Source organism: Cervus canadensis, chromosome 10 (assembly GCF_019320065.1).
Source record: "Cervus canadensis isolate Bull #8, Minnesota chromosome 10, ASM1932006v1, whole genome shotgun sequence".
NCBI classification, from domain to species: Eukaryota; Metazoa; Chordata; class Mammalia; order Artiodactyla; family Cervidae; genus Cervus; species Cervus canadensis.
The window spans coordinates 74271451-74286842 of record NC_057395.1 but is presented as its reverse complement, the minus strand read 5'-3'; the positions used below and the strand labels follow the sequence as shown (position 1 = coordinate 74286842).

The 15392-nt window shown below is 43.8% G+C and overlaps 2 protein-coding genes across 13 annotated transcripts in view; one reads left to right on the top strand and one right to left on the bottom strand.

Moving 5' to 3' along the window:
• Positions 1-15392, top strand: part of ZMYND8 (zinc finger MYND-type containing 8) — a 116230-nt gene that overhangs the window by 52150 nt on the left and 48688 nt on the right. For all 12 annotated transcript variants that reach the window (XM_043480636.1, XM_043480634.1, XM_043480635.1 and 9 more), the window contains 6 exons: positions 962-1054; positions 2201-2288; positions 5470-5525; positions 6812-6889; positions 8272-8387; positions 12329-12810. In XM_043480636.1, coding sequence (XP_043336571.1) covers positions 962-1054; positions 2201-2288; positions 5470-5525; positions 6812-6889; positions 8272-8387; positions 12329-12810 — 913 coding nt within the window. The remainder of the gene's footprint in view (positions 1-961; positions 1055-2200; positions 2289-5469; positions 5526-6811; positions 6890-8271; positions 8388-12328; positions 12811-15392) is intronic.
• On the bottom strand, positions 6048-6370 carry LOC122448349 (ubiquitin-conjugating enzyme E2 variant 1-like). The gene has a single exon (XM_043479593.1). It carries the CDS (start codon positions 6368-6370, stop codon positions 6077-6079), a length of 294 nt encoding a protein of 97 aa, XP_043335528.1. The 3' UTR covers positions 6048-6076.

The window sequence follows — 15392 nt, the reverse complement described above, 5'->3', positions numbered from 1 at the left end:
CCGTAGCACGCCAGGCCTCCCTGTCCATCACCAACTCCCGGAGTCCACCCAAACCCATGTCCATTGTGTCGGTGATGCCATCCAACCATCTCATCTCTGTCGTCCCCTTCTCCTGTCTTCAATCTTTCCCAGCATCAGGGTCTTTTCCAATGAGTCAGCTCTTTGCATCAGGTGGCCAAAGTATTGGTGTTTCATCCTCAACATCAGTCCTTCCAATGAATACCCAGGATCGAGCTCCTTTAGGATGGACTGGTTGGATCTCCTTGCAGTCCAAGGGACTCTCAGGAGTCTTCTCCAACACCACAGTTCAAAAGCTTCAATTTTTCGGTGCTCATCTTTCTTGATAGTCTAACTCTCACATCCATACATGACTCCTGGAAAAACCACAGCCTTGACTAGATGGACCTTTGTGGACAAAGTAATGTCTCTGCTTTTTAATATGCTGTCTAGGTTGGTCATAACTTTGCTTCCAAGGAGTAAGCACTTGGAACTTGTTGGCACTTAGGGGAACTTTATTTGGCATGTCATCTCTAGTTGTAGCCAAATTTCACCCCCAGTCAGTTTTAATTATGGGCATTTGCAGTGTACTACAGACAAGCCTCCGTCAGAGTTGAGGTCTAAAGTAACTGATAGCCCGTTGTTCTTGTCAATCTTAATTGAAGAGGCCTGGACCTGTTATTTGAGTATATACTGAAAACTGAACAGATGACAAAACTGGAACACAGCTGGGTCCATGATTATTGATAAACAGGCAGAATTAGAGGGTAAACCACTTTCGAGCTTTTCAAGGGTCTGTTTTGTAGAAAGTTTTAGAACTGTATTTTCTGGAAAGATGTCTCCATTGTTGAAGTAGTTTGTAGGTGTTAATGCTTGCGGTCTTCCATAGCAGTGACGGGTTTGTGTTGTTTTTTTTTTTTTTTTTTGGGTTTGTGTTTTTGTGTATGCATCCTTTCTTTTACAGACAGATGCATTTCAGAAGCCTGTCCCATTGGAGCAACATCCTGACTATGCAGAATACATCTTCCACCCAATGGACCTTTGTACGTTGGAAAAGGTGGGCTTCCATCAAAGAGCCCACAGCTGTTGAGATGACTCAAGACTTCCCTCACTTCCCATGCCCTGTCTCAAGTTAGATGGCTCCTCTGTGTCTCCCCTGAGCCACTTATATTTGGATGGAAGAACGCTCATTCCCCTAACTTCTTTGTAACATTTTCCCAGGGATTACTGTGGGTGTTGAAACCTGCTGCTTAGCGCCAAATATTATTTCTGCTGGTGATTCTAGCCTTTTATCTGAGAAAGTTACAGCTTCTAAGCATTAGTGATTTGATTGATTTGGGGTTTACTCTTCTCTTTCTTTTGGAGATGTTAATGAGAGCAGCAGGAAGGAAGTAGAGAAAATTAAGTACCTGGGAAATCTTCATGTTAGCAGTAAACATGTGGCTTCTTAGAGCTTGATTTATTTCACGGAGAAGGGTATTTCTGTAGTGACTAACCCTGGTTTTCAAAGGTTCAAACTGAAATTCCATGCTGAAAATTACACTGGTAGCATTTTAGACTACATCTAAAATGTCTGTCATCTTGGTGCTGATTTTCAAATTTTTGGCACCAAAATATTCTTAAAGAAAAGCATGAATGAGGAGAAAACATTATATTGTGTGTATTGATGGACCCTCTCTCCCAACCTCCAAACAGTAAATTCAGCCTGCTTTGGAAAACTGCTCACACCCTTATGGTGTTAAAAAAAAAAGACATTGCAAAAAGATGAGGTTGGAATCCTAATTTCATAAATTAATAGCTTTGGAACTTTGGATTAGTTCTTTAACATTTCTATATCTCAGTTTCCCTGTCTGTAAAATGGGGATAAAAATGGCTTCATTGAGTTTTCAACTGTGAGGCTTATGGGAGACTGTACAATTAATAATAAATGTGTAAATATATAAAATACTCTGGTTCATTGGAGGAAGCTGCCTGATAAACGACAGTGCTATAAGATGAGAAAATTCAGGTTAGTGTGATGAATTCATTGAATGCATTTTTATAGAGTTATAGATCTCAACTGTAATAGCATCTGGGGAAATGAGTAAAAGCATTAATTAATTTGGCAAATGACTGCTAGGAAAATTATGTGGGGACGCAGGTGTTACGGGCTGTGGCTTATAGAGACTCACTGGTGATTATTTTCTGTGGCTTTTCTCCCCAGAATGCTAAAAAGAAAATGTATGGCTGCACAGAAGCCTTCTTGGCTGATGCAAAATGGATTTTGCACAACTGCATCATTTATAATGGGGGTGAGTGGCTTAGATGACTCTTAGAAAAGAGAGTATGCTGTGTGTTGCCTGTTCTTCTGCATTTCATAAAAAACAACAACAACAACAAAAAAACCAAAAACAGGATCTTTTTTCATGCATCAGAACCCAGAGCTGAAGAAACTTACATGTAGATTGCTAATATGTGTGAATAAGGGGCGGTGACTACATGCATTTTAGGGTATGAGTGGATATCCACTGTTGCTTGTGATTATATGATGCTTTTACCTATCCTCTTAATTTTTAAAAAACACTTAATTATTTATCTTTGGTTGCTCTGGGTCTTTGCTGCTGCGTGCGGGCTTCCTCTAGTTCCGGTCAGTGGGGGCTACTCTTCGCTGTCGTGAATGGGATTCTCATCTCGGTGGCTTCTCTTGTTGCTGAGAACAGACTCTAAGCCCTCAGGCTTTAGTTGTGGTGCGTGGGCTTAGGAGGTCCATGGCATGTGGCATCTGGGATTGAACCTGTGTTCCCTGCATGGGCACGCAGTCTTAACCATTATATATCATCAGGGAAGGCCTCCCTGTCCTTTTTAATGGAGGAATAATTATATAAAACAGAAAGCACAGATTTTACAGATACATTCCATGAATCTGACAAACGTGTTCCACCTCTGTAACTCCAACCGCAAAGAAGACCCTGAAACATTTCTATCACCCTATTATGTCCCAGTTGCCGCTCTTCACTAAATCCCCACTCCTCAAAAGGAACTACTGTTCTGTTTTCTATAACTGAGAACTAATTCTCCATATTCTATAATTTCATATCAATGGAGTCTTTACTGTGTTGACAGAGTGTAATATTTTTGGGATTCACTTCTGTTGTATGCATTATTGCTTTGTTTCTTCTTACTGTGGAGTGGTATCAATATTGTGTCAATATACAATTTATCCATTCCCTTTGCTGATATTGATGGATATTTGTATTGTTTTCAGTTTTCGGCTATTATGAATAAAGCCCCCTGTGAACATCCTTATAGAATTCTTTGTGTGGACATAGGCTGTCATTTCTCTTGGATGAATACCCAAGAGTGGTATTGCTAGATCATTGAGTAGGTTTGTATTTAAATTATAAGAAATTTTACCAAACTATTTCATCAGTTGGTTGTATTATTTTACACTCCTTCTAGCAGTGTATGTGAGAGTTTTTGTTGTGCCACATCATTGCCAACATTCGATATTGTCTCTTTTTAACTTTAGCTGTTCTTGAAGGCATGAAGTGTTATGCAATGGCTGTTTTATCTGTCTCTAATGACTAGGTATTGAGTATCTTTTGTGCTTATTAGTCATTTATCCATCTTTTCTTGGTAAAACATCAATTTAGATCTTTTGTTCATTTCAAAAATTGAATTGTTTTTTATTACTGAGTTTTAGGACTTCTTTTGATTCTGGATAAAGTTTTGTTATGTTTTTGTGGATTAAGCCTTCTGGACAGATTGGGGGAGACTTCCCATTAAAAATCTCTTCCATGCGCACCTTTCCCATTGCCCTGCCTTCTCCCATGATCCTCTGTCTGCCTTCTTGCCGTAGTTCTTTAAGCGTGTCCTGCGCCATCCTGCTCCTCTAGTCCCCTGCTGAAACACTCCTCTGTCTTTGCCTTGATGATTTTTCCTTGTCCTTCAGTCTCAGCCTTTCAGTCCTGAGTTTTCCTTTGTGACCTAGACCATATTACATACTTTTGTTAAGGGCTCTCTGTACCTGTCCTTCAGCATGACAGTATGTATCACATTTTCCTGATGGTGCTTTTTAAATTTTGAGTTGCTCACCAGGGTGTAAGCTCTTTAAGGGCAGATCTTGTTTCCTATACATGCTTGGGCCTAAGAGTAGACTGTTGTTAGCCGATGATTGAAGAAAGAAATATGAGTGGATGACTATCTGCTTAAAGTACATATTTTGCATTACTAACGTGTTTGCAGGGCTGGGGATGCAGGGATGGGAGAAAGATATGTATCTAGGCATTGGAAATTTGTGTCAAGGTTATAAACTCAAATACAGAGAAAGGCCAGTAAGATCATATAAACAAGTGAATGAAGCCAGGTAGCAGAAAAACAGTAGAATAAGCGAGGATGACCAGTGCGGGGAGCTGGAGGCTGTAGACAACAGGAAACTCCTACCCACTCTGGAGAGGTCACCACTGGACACTCCAGTGGTTTATTGGATACAGAGTTTTCTGATCTTCTGAGTTTTCAGACATGTCAGAAATCTAGGTATTTGTGTGTATGAAATCTTTTGCCCCCATATTTACAATTTCTAAAAACATACTGTTCAATACAACATGGCTTTTTGATCTTGTTCTCTGGTTTAGTGCAAAGGTGAGGGATTAAGAGTTGGACCTGGAGCCATAACCTCAATTCATTAGCTCAGTGATCTCATATATGTGATGACTCCTGAACCTCGGTTTACTCTGAGGTGAAATGAGACCATTCATGCTTGCTTCCTAATAAGGCTTTTTTTAAGGAGTTGAGTTCATTGCACCAGGCACACTGGAATTAGTCAATTAAATGTTTTCTTTTCCCCGGACTCTTCTTCTTGGGTTAGGGTCTGGGCCAATGGGCGGAAGAAGGCGCCTTTGCTTATGTATTTATTTATTTACAGCTCTGCCGGGTCATTGTTGCTGCGAGGGCTTTTCTCTGGTTGCAGAGAGCAGGGGCTGCTCTCTAGTTGAGACACGTGGGCTTCTCATTGTGGTGACTTCTTTCTTTGCAGAGCATGGGCTCTTAGGTGCTTGGGCTCAGTAGTTGTGGTGTGTGGGCTTAGTTACTCGTGTAATTTTCCTGGACCAGGGATCAAACCTGCGTCCCCTGCATTGGCATGCGGACTCTTTATCACTGGACTACTGGGGAAGTCCAGAAGGCTCCTTTCCACTACTGTGGGCCTTGAGACTATAAAAGCATCTTTCAAATATTGTGATCTATTGGGAAACCGCTACACATTGTCACCTTTCAGGGAGTATCTCAGCACCAAAGGTTGGTTCCTGGGAAAAGTCATCTAAACTGATGTTAGAAGCCAGAATGTCTGGTTTTTAACCTTTAAAGGGTTACTCCCAAGGGAAAGCAAGTGAAAAGCTTGTTAATAGAGGTATAAGTCCTAAGGCTCTATAGGTATAAATCCTAAGGTGTTTCTGTGTTTCCATTTGAATTAACTCTATTGTCTTATTCCCTTAGGAAATCACAAATTGACGCAAATTGCAAAAGTAGTCATCAAAATCTGTGAGCATGAGGTATGTGTTTCCCACTGTCCCCTTTTAAGTGTACCTGGAATGATGGGTTGGGTGATTGATGTTCCCATTGGTGGAATTGTCCGAGGATAGTTGTGGAGATTTGAGAATTTGTTGATGCACAGACACAGCGTCTTTTGTCTTCGAGGAAAGTAAAAGCAACACAGGGGACCCTAGTATGTGATGAAATAACACCCTTACCTTATCTGTGATCTGAGAGAGAGGATTTTTTTCATCCTTGACTGGTGGTCAGGCACTGCATGTAGCATAGCGTTTATGATTTCTTTGCCCCCCAGTCTCACACTGTGGCATTTCCTTGGGTCCCTTTTAGTCTTCGTCTTCTTCTTTTGTAATAGCACAACTTATATATTTCAAATGGACAAAAAAAATTAGTATCATTTACAGTATCTTAAGATAAACTGCCTTTGAATGGGAGCTTTCTTTCTAGTACTTTGAGGTCTACAAGACGTATCTGGAAAATTTATTACTGTGGAAAATGAAGACTGGTTAAATCAAATGGGGGGCAGGGGAAGGCCTGTGGTTTTTCTTTTTGATTAATTGCTGTAACACTGTCCTTCAGGTGGCTGAGGGAGTTTCATATTTTCTTTAGACATCATTAGGCGCCGAAGCTCTTGCAGGACAGCTTTGATGCTATACGAATTCTGCCATTTTGCTAGCACTGCAACGGCTCTTGGGTCCACCACTCCATTAGAACTATTAGCTCCATTCATATTAATTTTTGTTACAAGTCTTACAAAGGTGGGTGCTTCTGGGTATTTAGGTCCACATTTTATTTTAAGGTTGTATATTTGGTTTTCATAATTGTCTGAGCCCATGGTGGCTGTCATCTTGCGTCACTGTCACTCAAAGGCCGACCCCTTCTTCCCTTTCAGTCTTCTTGTGGCAGGTGTTTGCATTAGACATTATTTGCAGGAAATGTCCTGAATTTCTTCAAGAATGGCCCAGGTGTCCTGGAAAAATAACCCCTAGTTTTGATGGTGTGTATGAAATGAACCTCCTGGGCTGGGCTCAGGCTGTTCCGTGTATGTGGGGAATGGACCAAATTAGGAAGCTGGGAGACACGGTTCAGAAAGAGATGATGATGGCTTGGGCTAGGTGAACACATCAAGGTTGGTGAGAAATAGTCCGATTAATGTCCAGAGTGTTCCCCACCATGGCACTTAGTTTAGCTAACCTCACCTGCCAGTATCGTCATGTATTTCTTGAGGACTTGCAGATATAAGGCCCCTGGGAGTGACTTTTTTTTTAAACACCTTTTTGCTTTACAGATGAATGAAATTGAAGTTTGTCCAGAGTGTTATCTAGCTGCCTGCCAAAAACGAGATAACTGGTTTTGTGAGCCTTGTGTAAGTTGGGTTTCCTTTTCTTTCTTTGTTTACTGAACTCTGTGCCTTGGATGACCCAGAACAGCTTTCTCCAGGTGGCTTACTGGATGGAACTTTTGGATGATGTTTTTAGATAATTTTCGTGCTGATACGGTTATAGTCAGAAAGGGAGTAATCCAGGTGGGATAAACCTCTTTGGCTAAAAGTTCAAAGCATCATGATTGACGGGCTCTGTTAGTCCTTGAAAACAGCAGGATGCAGAATAAAAGAAAAACTCATCAGAAGAAAGACACACCAATAGACACACACTATCATTCAGATAGTGAGCCAGTAGTGGTAAATGAGTATGTTACTTACAAATCACCTGCGTCTATTTTAAGAGGTTTGGAAATCTCTTCCAGGATTAACTCCATGATCTCTCCAAACCATGGTTCTTTTTTTTTTTCCCTTTAAGATTTGATCAACGATTTAATCAACACTGACATAGTCAGAGCTCAGGAAAGAACAGGAAGATACAGGTTGTCTGGATTTCCCTTTTTTTAAAAAAATCTATTTTAATTGGAAGAGAATTGCTTTACATTGTTGTGTGGGTCTCTACCATACCCCAGCGTGAGTCCGTCATAGGTATACATATGTCTCCTCGTTCTTGAACCTCCCTCCCACCTCACACCTCATCCTGCCCCTGTAGGTTGTCACAGAACACCAGGTTGAGCTCCCTGTGTTATATGGCATCTTCCCACTAGCTGTCTATTTTACATATGAAACCATGGTTCTTGAGGATGGGTTGGGAGTAGGGAGAGAACGTCACCCTTGTTGCCCCCAGGGATCTACATTTTCCAAACTGGTGCTTTGCAGAGAGAGCTGGGAGTATGGGCGTGGGGGTGGAGGGGTTTGGGCAGCAAGACTTGGCATTAGAGTGGAGAATCAAAACATAGTTGATAGCTTTTCGTGCCTTTGGAGATGAATATCTGAATAGTTAACCCTTTGAATAGCACTTGATGAGGAATAAAGGTACCTAGTGCTGCCTGTTATTCTCTGTTGGATATCATGTGCATTTAACCCTCCAACTTAATGGAGAGTGTAGGTATTACTGTCCCCGTGTTGCCCAGAAAGGGTCAATCTCTTGCTCACTTGCCCTCAAGCAATAGCAGCATAGCCAGGATTCAAGCCTGGTTTTGTCAGCACTCACTTCTTCTCGGTTTCCCCATTTAACCCCTCTCCCAGCCTTGCCCAGGCTTACTGGCTACGCATCTGGGGACTGCTTCTTGGGGAGACAGACCCTGCTTGAAATTGTCCTCTTTCACTTCATGTCCTGTCTCACCGCTCCCTCACCTACCGAGCTTTATATATGGGTCTTGCTGTTGAATACGTACAAACTCGGGATTTTGTTTTTCTTTTCCTAGAGCAATCCACATCCTTTGGTTTGGGCAAAACTGAAGGGGTTTCCATTCTGGCCTGCGAAAGCTCTGAGGGATAAAGATGGGCAGGTGGATGCCCGTTTCTTTGGACAACACGACAGGTGGGAGTTAAACACGGACTTCAAACGCGTAGCTCTGAGTGAGCCTTTGATCCTGCCAATGAATGTGAGAGGGGGCGGGGGGGGCACGGCTATTATTTGATCCTCGTGATACCCACTAATGATCTTGTACTTTAAAAATACTGGCCTGGGCTGTGTGAAGCCTGATTGTGCACCGGCTTCCGTTTTTTCAGGTAGGTTGGAAAGGATCTTGCTTTCGTGATTTTGTGGACACAGCCAGCATGGGCATAGGTTCCATGGCTCTTTTAAGCTCTGCTGTTCTTTTTTGGGTTTTTTTTTTCCCCCTGCAGTAAATTAAATCACTGCACAAATTGCTTTTCAAAATAATGCTTTCAGGGATCAGAAGCATTTCCCCAGATTGCTGGTAAATGTATCTCCCGTCGTCGTGTGGGGCAGTCCCCTCCTGTTCCTTTTTATGTGGAGCTAAAATGGGAAATTACAAGGGGTTGCTGTTTTGACAGGTAGGATCCCTCCCTTCTAGCCTTCCTGCCTCCCCCCTCCCCCTTCAGCGATGTGAATTATTCTAGCTAGATGTGAATTATTCTAGCTAATAGCGGCTCTCTGCAGAGCGCAGCCCCCCGCCTGCTTTGGAACAACAGGTAGACGGAGATGAGCAGCGGTTAATATCTCCAGTTCTCTTTTAGCAAGTTATGTTGTGATTAAATGAGGCAACACCCCCTCCCCACAGAGCCCTAGCAGGCAGGCTGGGAAAGTGTTTGTGTGTGTGTATATTTAAAAGACATATTTTGAAAATTATACCCACCCACAGAACATACAGAAAATACAGTTTATCATTTGAAACAGCAGCAGAATCTGAAATAATTGCTCCTTGTGAAAGTTTGCTTGTCATCTTGGAAGGAAAAAAATGAATTTCAAAGTAATCTGCAAAGTCACTTACCAGGAATCTTAGCAGTCCATTGATAGGAGACAAGATGGAAATTAGCGGAGATGGTTCTGGGTGTGATGGCAAGTATTATATTTTGAATTTGACCATTTTTTTTTGGGAAGCTTTCTGAAATTCCTTTATTCATTCATTCATTCAAAGAAACATTTTTTCAGTGTGTGCCGTGTGCCGGGCCAAGTGAATGCTACTGTGGCAGCTGACATTGTTTTAAGTGCTTTTTTTTTATAGAAGCTGCTTTTATCCCCATTTCATTGATAGGAAAACCGAGGCCCAGAAGTAGGAAGTAGTTCGGCTGTGTGACTGTGTTGCCTCTCAAGACATAGCCTCCCAGAGACTTCCTGTCACTAAGCAAATAGGATATCCCTTTCAGTATTTCCTGGGTCTTCTTTAAGAAAAAGAAACCCTTTTCTGAAATCACTTGTAAAATAACCTCATGGAACTTAAGGCACCAATTCCAGACAAAAGTGGGAGAAGGTGCAATCCCAGTGACTGTGGCTGGTCAGCTCCTGGGGGTGCAGGGGACCGGTCAGGTGCGTCTCCCCAGCATCCCTCCAGGTAGGGGCTCATCCTGCACCTCACCGACAGAGCAGAGGCTGGCCCAGAGAAGGGGCGTCAGCTGTCGGGGCCGCCTGGAGCTCCCCACTGCTCCTTAGAGCCCTGTTTTGGTCCTAACTCCTGCCCACTCGGCTGAAAAGCTCTGGAGGCCCCACAGACGCTGGCCCTGGGGGCATCTGGCTCCTGCCCAGCCCTCGTTCTGCCTGGCTGCACCTTTGGTTCCTCGGGCCTCTGCAGAATGACAGCAGTGAGTGGGAACGGATGAGAAGTGGGTGGTTTCCAGCACTCTGAGGGTGCGGGTGGGTATTTTGAGGGGTTCCGTGTTCATATGCATCGTGACCTAGCATCACCAAGAGCTGTGAGCTGTGGGCCGCCGGCCTGTGCCCTGGACTCTGCCCCATGGCCAGGCTTTGTTTCTCCCTGCTGGTTTTCTTTTAATAAACAGGAATGAGATGCTGTTAACATTTGGGTAAAAGAGAAGATAAAAAGGTTATATTTTCTACTTTAAAATTTTGGAAGACTTGGTGTTGGGTCCTAATTCCCGAGGCAGTTTGATAGCACCTGAGTAGGGGGTCCTTGCGTTAAACTGGGTGTGAGTTTTCCACCTGCTCTCCCCACTGAGTCCACATTGCTCCCCATGGCTTTTACCTGGCTTGAGTTTATGGTCTATGAAATCCCTGAGGTCTCCTTGGAAACGCTTATTCCTACCAGATTCCCATCTACACGCTGGGTTGAAGCTAGGGGCGTCAGGTATCACAAAGGCACACCCAAGATGCGCTTATATCCACTCTTGCCTTCCCCAGAGCATGGTGGTTTTGTTTCCATCTCCTGCCTGCCTTCACTTGGGTGGCTGATTCCAGAAAAGCAGCTCACGTTCTAGTGGATTTCTGCAGAGCGCTTTAGGATGTTAAGGTTGACGGTAGGAAGACAGAACTAGCTTGAAACAAGAGTTGAAGGGCCCATACCCCAAGGCTAATAGGCTCTTTTCCCATTTTTTCCATGTGAATTATCTCACATTCAGAACTATGCACCCCTTTTAGGGTTGTGGTTTTCTAACCTTTCCTTCTAGTCCCATGTAGAATCACAGTTTTAAAAGAGAAAAGAAACCTCTTTATGTCTGAGTGCATGAGAATGAGATTTGGGGAATAATTATCTTCTCGGAGGTGTGGTCTAGGATCCAGACTGTTTTTTTACTCTCTACCAACCCAGAGGCAAAGGGGATTTATTATTTTTTTAATGGATTAAACTGACTAAGCTATTGAGCCTTTTAATGTAGCTGAGTGTCTTGTTCACATTCAGTCCTTGTCACAGAACATGCCTGTTAAGTGGATTGTTAATTAACCATTCAAACCAAGTCATTTTTAAAAAATGGAATATGTATTTAAGAATCTTGGCAAATCCACAAGGATATATGGTTTGCGTTAAGAAAGAACAAACAAACAAACACCATTCTGGAAACAACCTAAATGACCATCAAGAGATGAATGTATAAAGAAAATGTGGTCTCTACATACAGTGGAATACTGTTCTGCCTTAAAGATGAAGCTTCATGGCTGTACCAGAGGGACTTTCGGCAAAGTGGAATAAGCCAGTTCCACAAACACTGCATGATTCCATTTGTAGGAGGTATCTGAGATAGTCAGGTTCATAGAATCAGAGTAGAATGGTGGTTGCCAGGGGCTGGGGACAGGGGAAAAAGGGAGACTACTGATTAACAGATACAAAGTTTCAGTTAAAAAACTTGAATAAGCTTTAGAGAACTGCCTTACCAGCATATGCCTACAGCTGGCTGTTGATGAAAAAATGTTGCCTGCTCTGTCAGTAAGCAAAGAGTTACTGCCATGAGGCCAGTACAGACACCCGGATGATGAACCCTGAGGGGGCTTAGGATGGAGACAATTGGGCACCCAGCTGCCAAGCGCTCAGCCACTGCAGCCTCCCCCCAGCCACCCCATCCTGAGGGGACTCAGGCTGAGAAAGCCTCAAATCGCTAAGGTGCATGTCAGAGGAAAGATTTCAGTGAACCCAGACTCTTGCATCTTCCCAGACTGAGAAAAATGCTGAATTCCGTAACATGAGATGTCTGGTTTTCTTTAATAGGAATCTTTTGAAGTTCTGGCTACCTGGTCTTTGTTGCAAAAAAAGACTCCTGTATATCCTGACTCCTCCCTTGCCTCTCTGAAGCAGTCTCTCAGCATGATCTGAGAGGCTGCGTCCTGGGCTAAGGTCCTCAGTTTTGTCTGCCAAATAAAACATAATTCTCAGTTTTTAGGCTGTGCTGTTTTTCCGTTGACACAGCAGTAATGTATGATACACTTGTTAAGAGGGTTACGTTTGTTAAGAGGGCGGATCTCAACTTAAGTGTTCTTGCAGAAGCAAATTTGTTAAAAAAAAAAAGAAAACTTTAAGAATCTTGGAAACGACCAAGGCTGACTTAAACTCCCTTTCTCTTTTGTGCTCCCAGGGCCTGGGTTCCAATAAATAATTGCTACCTCATGTCTAAAGAAATTCCTTTTTCTGTGAAAAAGACTAAAAGCATCTTCAACAGTGCAATGCAAGAGATGGAGGTTTACGTGGAGAACATCCGCCGAAAGTTCGGGGTTTTTAATTACTCTCCATTCAGGACACCCTACACGCCCAACAGCCAGTACCAAATGCTGCTCGACCCCTCCAACCCTGGCGCTGGTGCCGCCAAGATGGACAAGCAGGAGAAGGTCAAGCTCAGCTTTGACATGACCGCGTCGCCCAAGGTCCTAATGAGCAAGCCCATGCTGAGCGGGGGCGCGGGCCGCAGGATCTCCTTGTCCGACATGCCGCGCTCCCCCATGAGCACGAACTCCTCTGTGCACACAGGCTCCGACGTGGAGCAGGATGCCGAGAAGAAGGCCACGTCCAGCCACTTCAGCGCCAGTGAGGAGTCCATGGACTTCCTGGACAAGAGCACAGGTCAGCCCCGGGGGGAGAGGGCGCAGGGGGTCCCTGGGACACAGGGGTTCCCATCGGGGCGTCACCTGGCTGGCCCCGCCTGCCTGGTGAGCATCACAGAGTCAGAGGGAGCTGGGGGAGGGGGGGTGGTCCTCGATCCCAGTGGAGCCGATTTTAAATTTTAAGCGAGTAAACCCATTGGGATTCTTGGTGTCGTTGTTCAGTCGCTACGTCGTGTCTGCCTCTTTGCGACCCCGTGGGCTGCAGCTCGGTCCCACACGTGAGAAAAGTGTTCCCCAAAGGCCAGCTGGAGGTCATTCCTAGAAGTGGGCAGAGGTGGCCAGAAATCCTTCAGAGTTCGGTTCAAATGCCTCCGAGATGAATCACAACTTCCTGCAATCCTTTTTTTTTTCTTTCTCAAGAATTTTATTTTAATGGAAACAGTATTTTTCTATCAAAACCAGATACTCGCATGACTGAAGACTCAAATACTAGAGAAACACGTACGGGAAACAAGAATATTCTCTCCCCAGAGAGCGCAGAGCACTCCCACTTCTTGAATGGTCCCAGTCCCCTCCTCCCCGCCTTGAATGGTCCCAGTCCCCTCCCCCGCCTTGAATGGTCCCAGTCCCCTCCTCCCCTCCGCCCCCTCAGTGTAACAGTCCTGTTGCATCTTGCAGCCTGGCCAGCCTGGCCGCTGTAGTGGAGGTGGAGGAGGAGGAGGAGGATGCTGGTCTCCGATCAGGTCCCAGCTCTGCCATTCACTAGCTCTGCGGCTTTAAGCAAGGTGCCTGACCCTCGCATGCCTTGGTTTCCTCTCCTGTAACACAGCCATAAGGATAGGCCCTGCCTCAGTGTTTCTTGTGAGGATTAATGAACCGATATACATAAGGGGTTTAGAATAGTACCTAAAATAATAAGTACTACAAAAATTTTGGCTGCTCTGTTATTTATTCTGGTAGTCACTTATCCCATGCCGGTACGGATCCAGAGAGATGTTGCAAAGGAGGGGTGCTGGCTGACTAACAAAAGCAAGGATGACTTAAATTGAATTCTTTTCCATCCAGACATAATTCAGTTGCATGTTAAAACCTATGAGAGGGCTTCCCAGGTGATCCAGTGGCTGGGACTCTGAGCTCCCAATGCAGGGGACCCAGGTTTGATCCCTGGTCAGGGAACTGGATCCCACATGCCTCAACTAAGACCTGGTGCAGCTAAATAAATAAATATTTTTTTTAAAAAAAGAAAATCCTGTGAGAACTTTATGGTTTCCACAAGGAAATGGGTTTAATGTCATTTTTCTTGAAAAGTGGCCTTTACTGTTCTTTCTTATTCTATCTTTAAGAGGCATAGGTAAAAAAAATAAAGCTCTACATGAAACGTGATGATGAACGCAGGCAGCCCGCAGGCTCTGGGCTGAGGAGACTGTTGTGAACCTCAGGGCACATGCCCCATTCTCAAGGGTTTTAGCCCCTGGTTGCCGCCCAGAAATGTGAACTTAGGGTTTTCACGTCTTAACATTCTCATAGAGAAATGGGGACTTTGCCTTTTTATGTAGACTCTCCAGTTATGAAAGTTTGGCTCAAAATGTCTTAAGATATTTCCCAGAATGAATAAAGCACATCCACAGGTTGGACCACCACTATTTAAACTTCTGGCCAGAGCATTACCCTTGGATAGCCTTTCAGATCACCCCTCTCCCTCCCCCCTCCTTTCCCCTTTCCCTTCTTTCCTTCACATAGAACTTTTTAGGGAACAGACATCAGGAATTTCCTGGTGGGCCAGTGGTTCAGACTCCAAGGTCTCACTGCTGGGGCCTGGGTTCGATCCCTGGTTGGGGAACTAAGATTCCCCAAGCTGGATGGCACCCACCCCCCCCCAAAAAAAAAAAAAAAAGAGGAGCAGGCATCAGTTAAGAGAACATCAGTATCCCCAGAAGATAAAATGATGAAGCCTTAGTCAATGGTGAACTCAAAAGATTTCTACTTGTTTTGGTTCACGCTGTGGCTTCTTTCTGGGTGGCTGCTTATTTTCAAGTACTGCTTGTAGCTGCTCTCTGACTGGCTCTAGGTGGAGCAGAGTTAATCACCAACAGCTTTTGATTCTTCAGAGTAAAGGTTGCAGTCTCTTCTTCAGTTCTGATCCAGCCATGTGGTTGACGGACTCAAGGTTGAGTTTAAGAGCTTTGTTCTGGGATGACATAACTTCTGTTGACATAGCTTCAGAAAAAGCTTGCCCTTTGCCCCCTTGTTTCTGACCGGAGTCCTTAAAGGCTTACTTTTATTCCATGACATGATTTCATTTAAGCCGGTAACAACATATGGTGTATAATCACACAAGCTCCTCAGCCTCTGAGTTCCTATTGAAATCCTACTGTTGAGAAAGTGTTTTAATGGGCATCAATCCCATGAATTACTGTTGCCTGAACTTTAATCGCCATGATTTTTTTTTTTTTTGCTATAGTGTACGTACCACCTGTTTTATTACATTCTTAAATATTAGATCCACAATTTAGCTTCATGTGAAGCTAAATAAAATACACAAGCTCATGTGTTTAAATTGCTTGCTGTTTTTTTTTTTTTTTGCTAATGTACATGAAATTA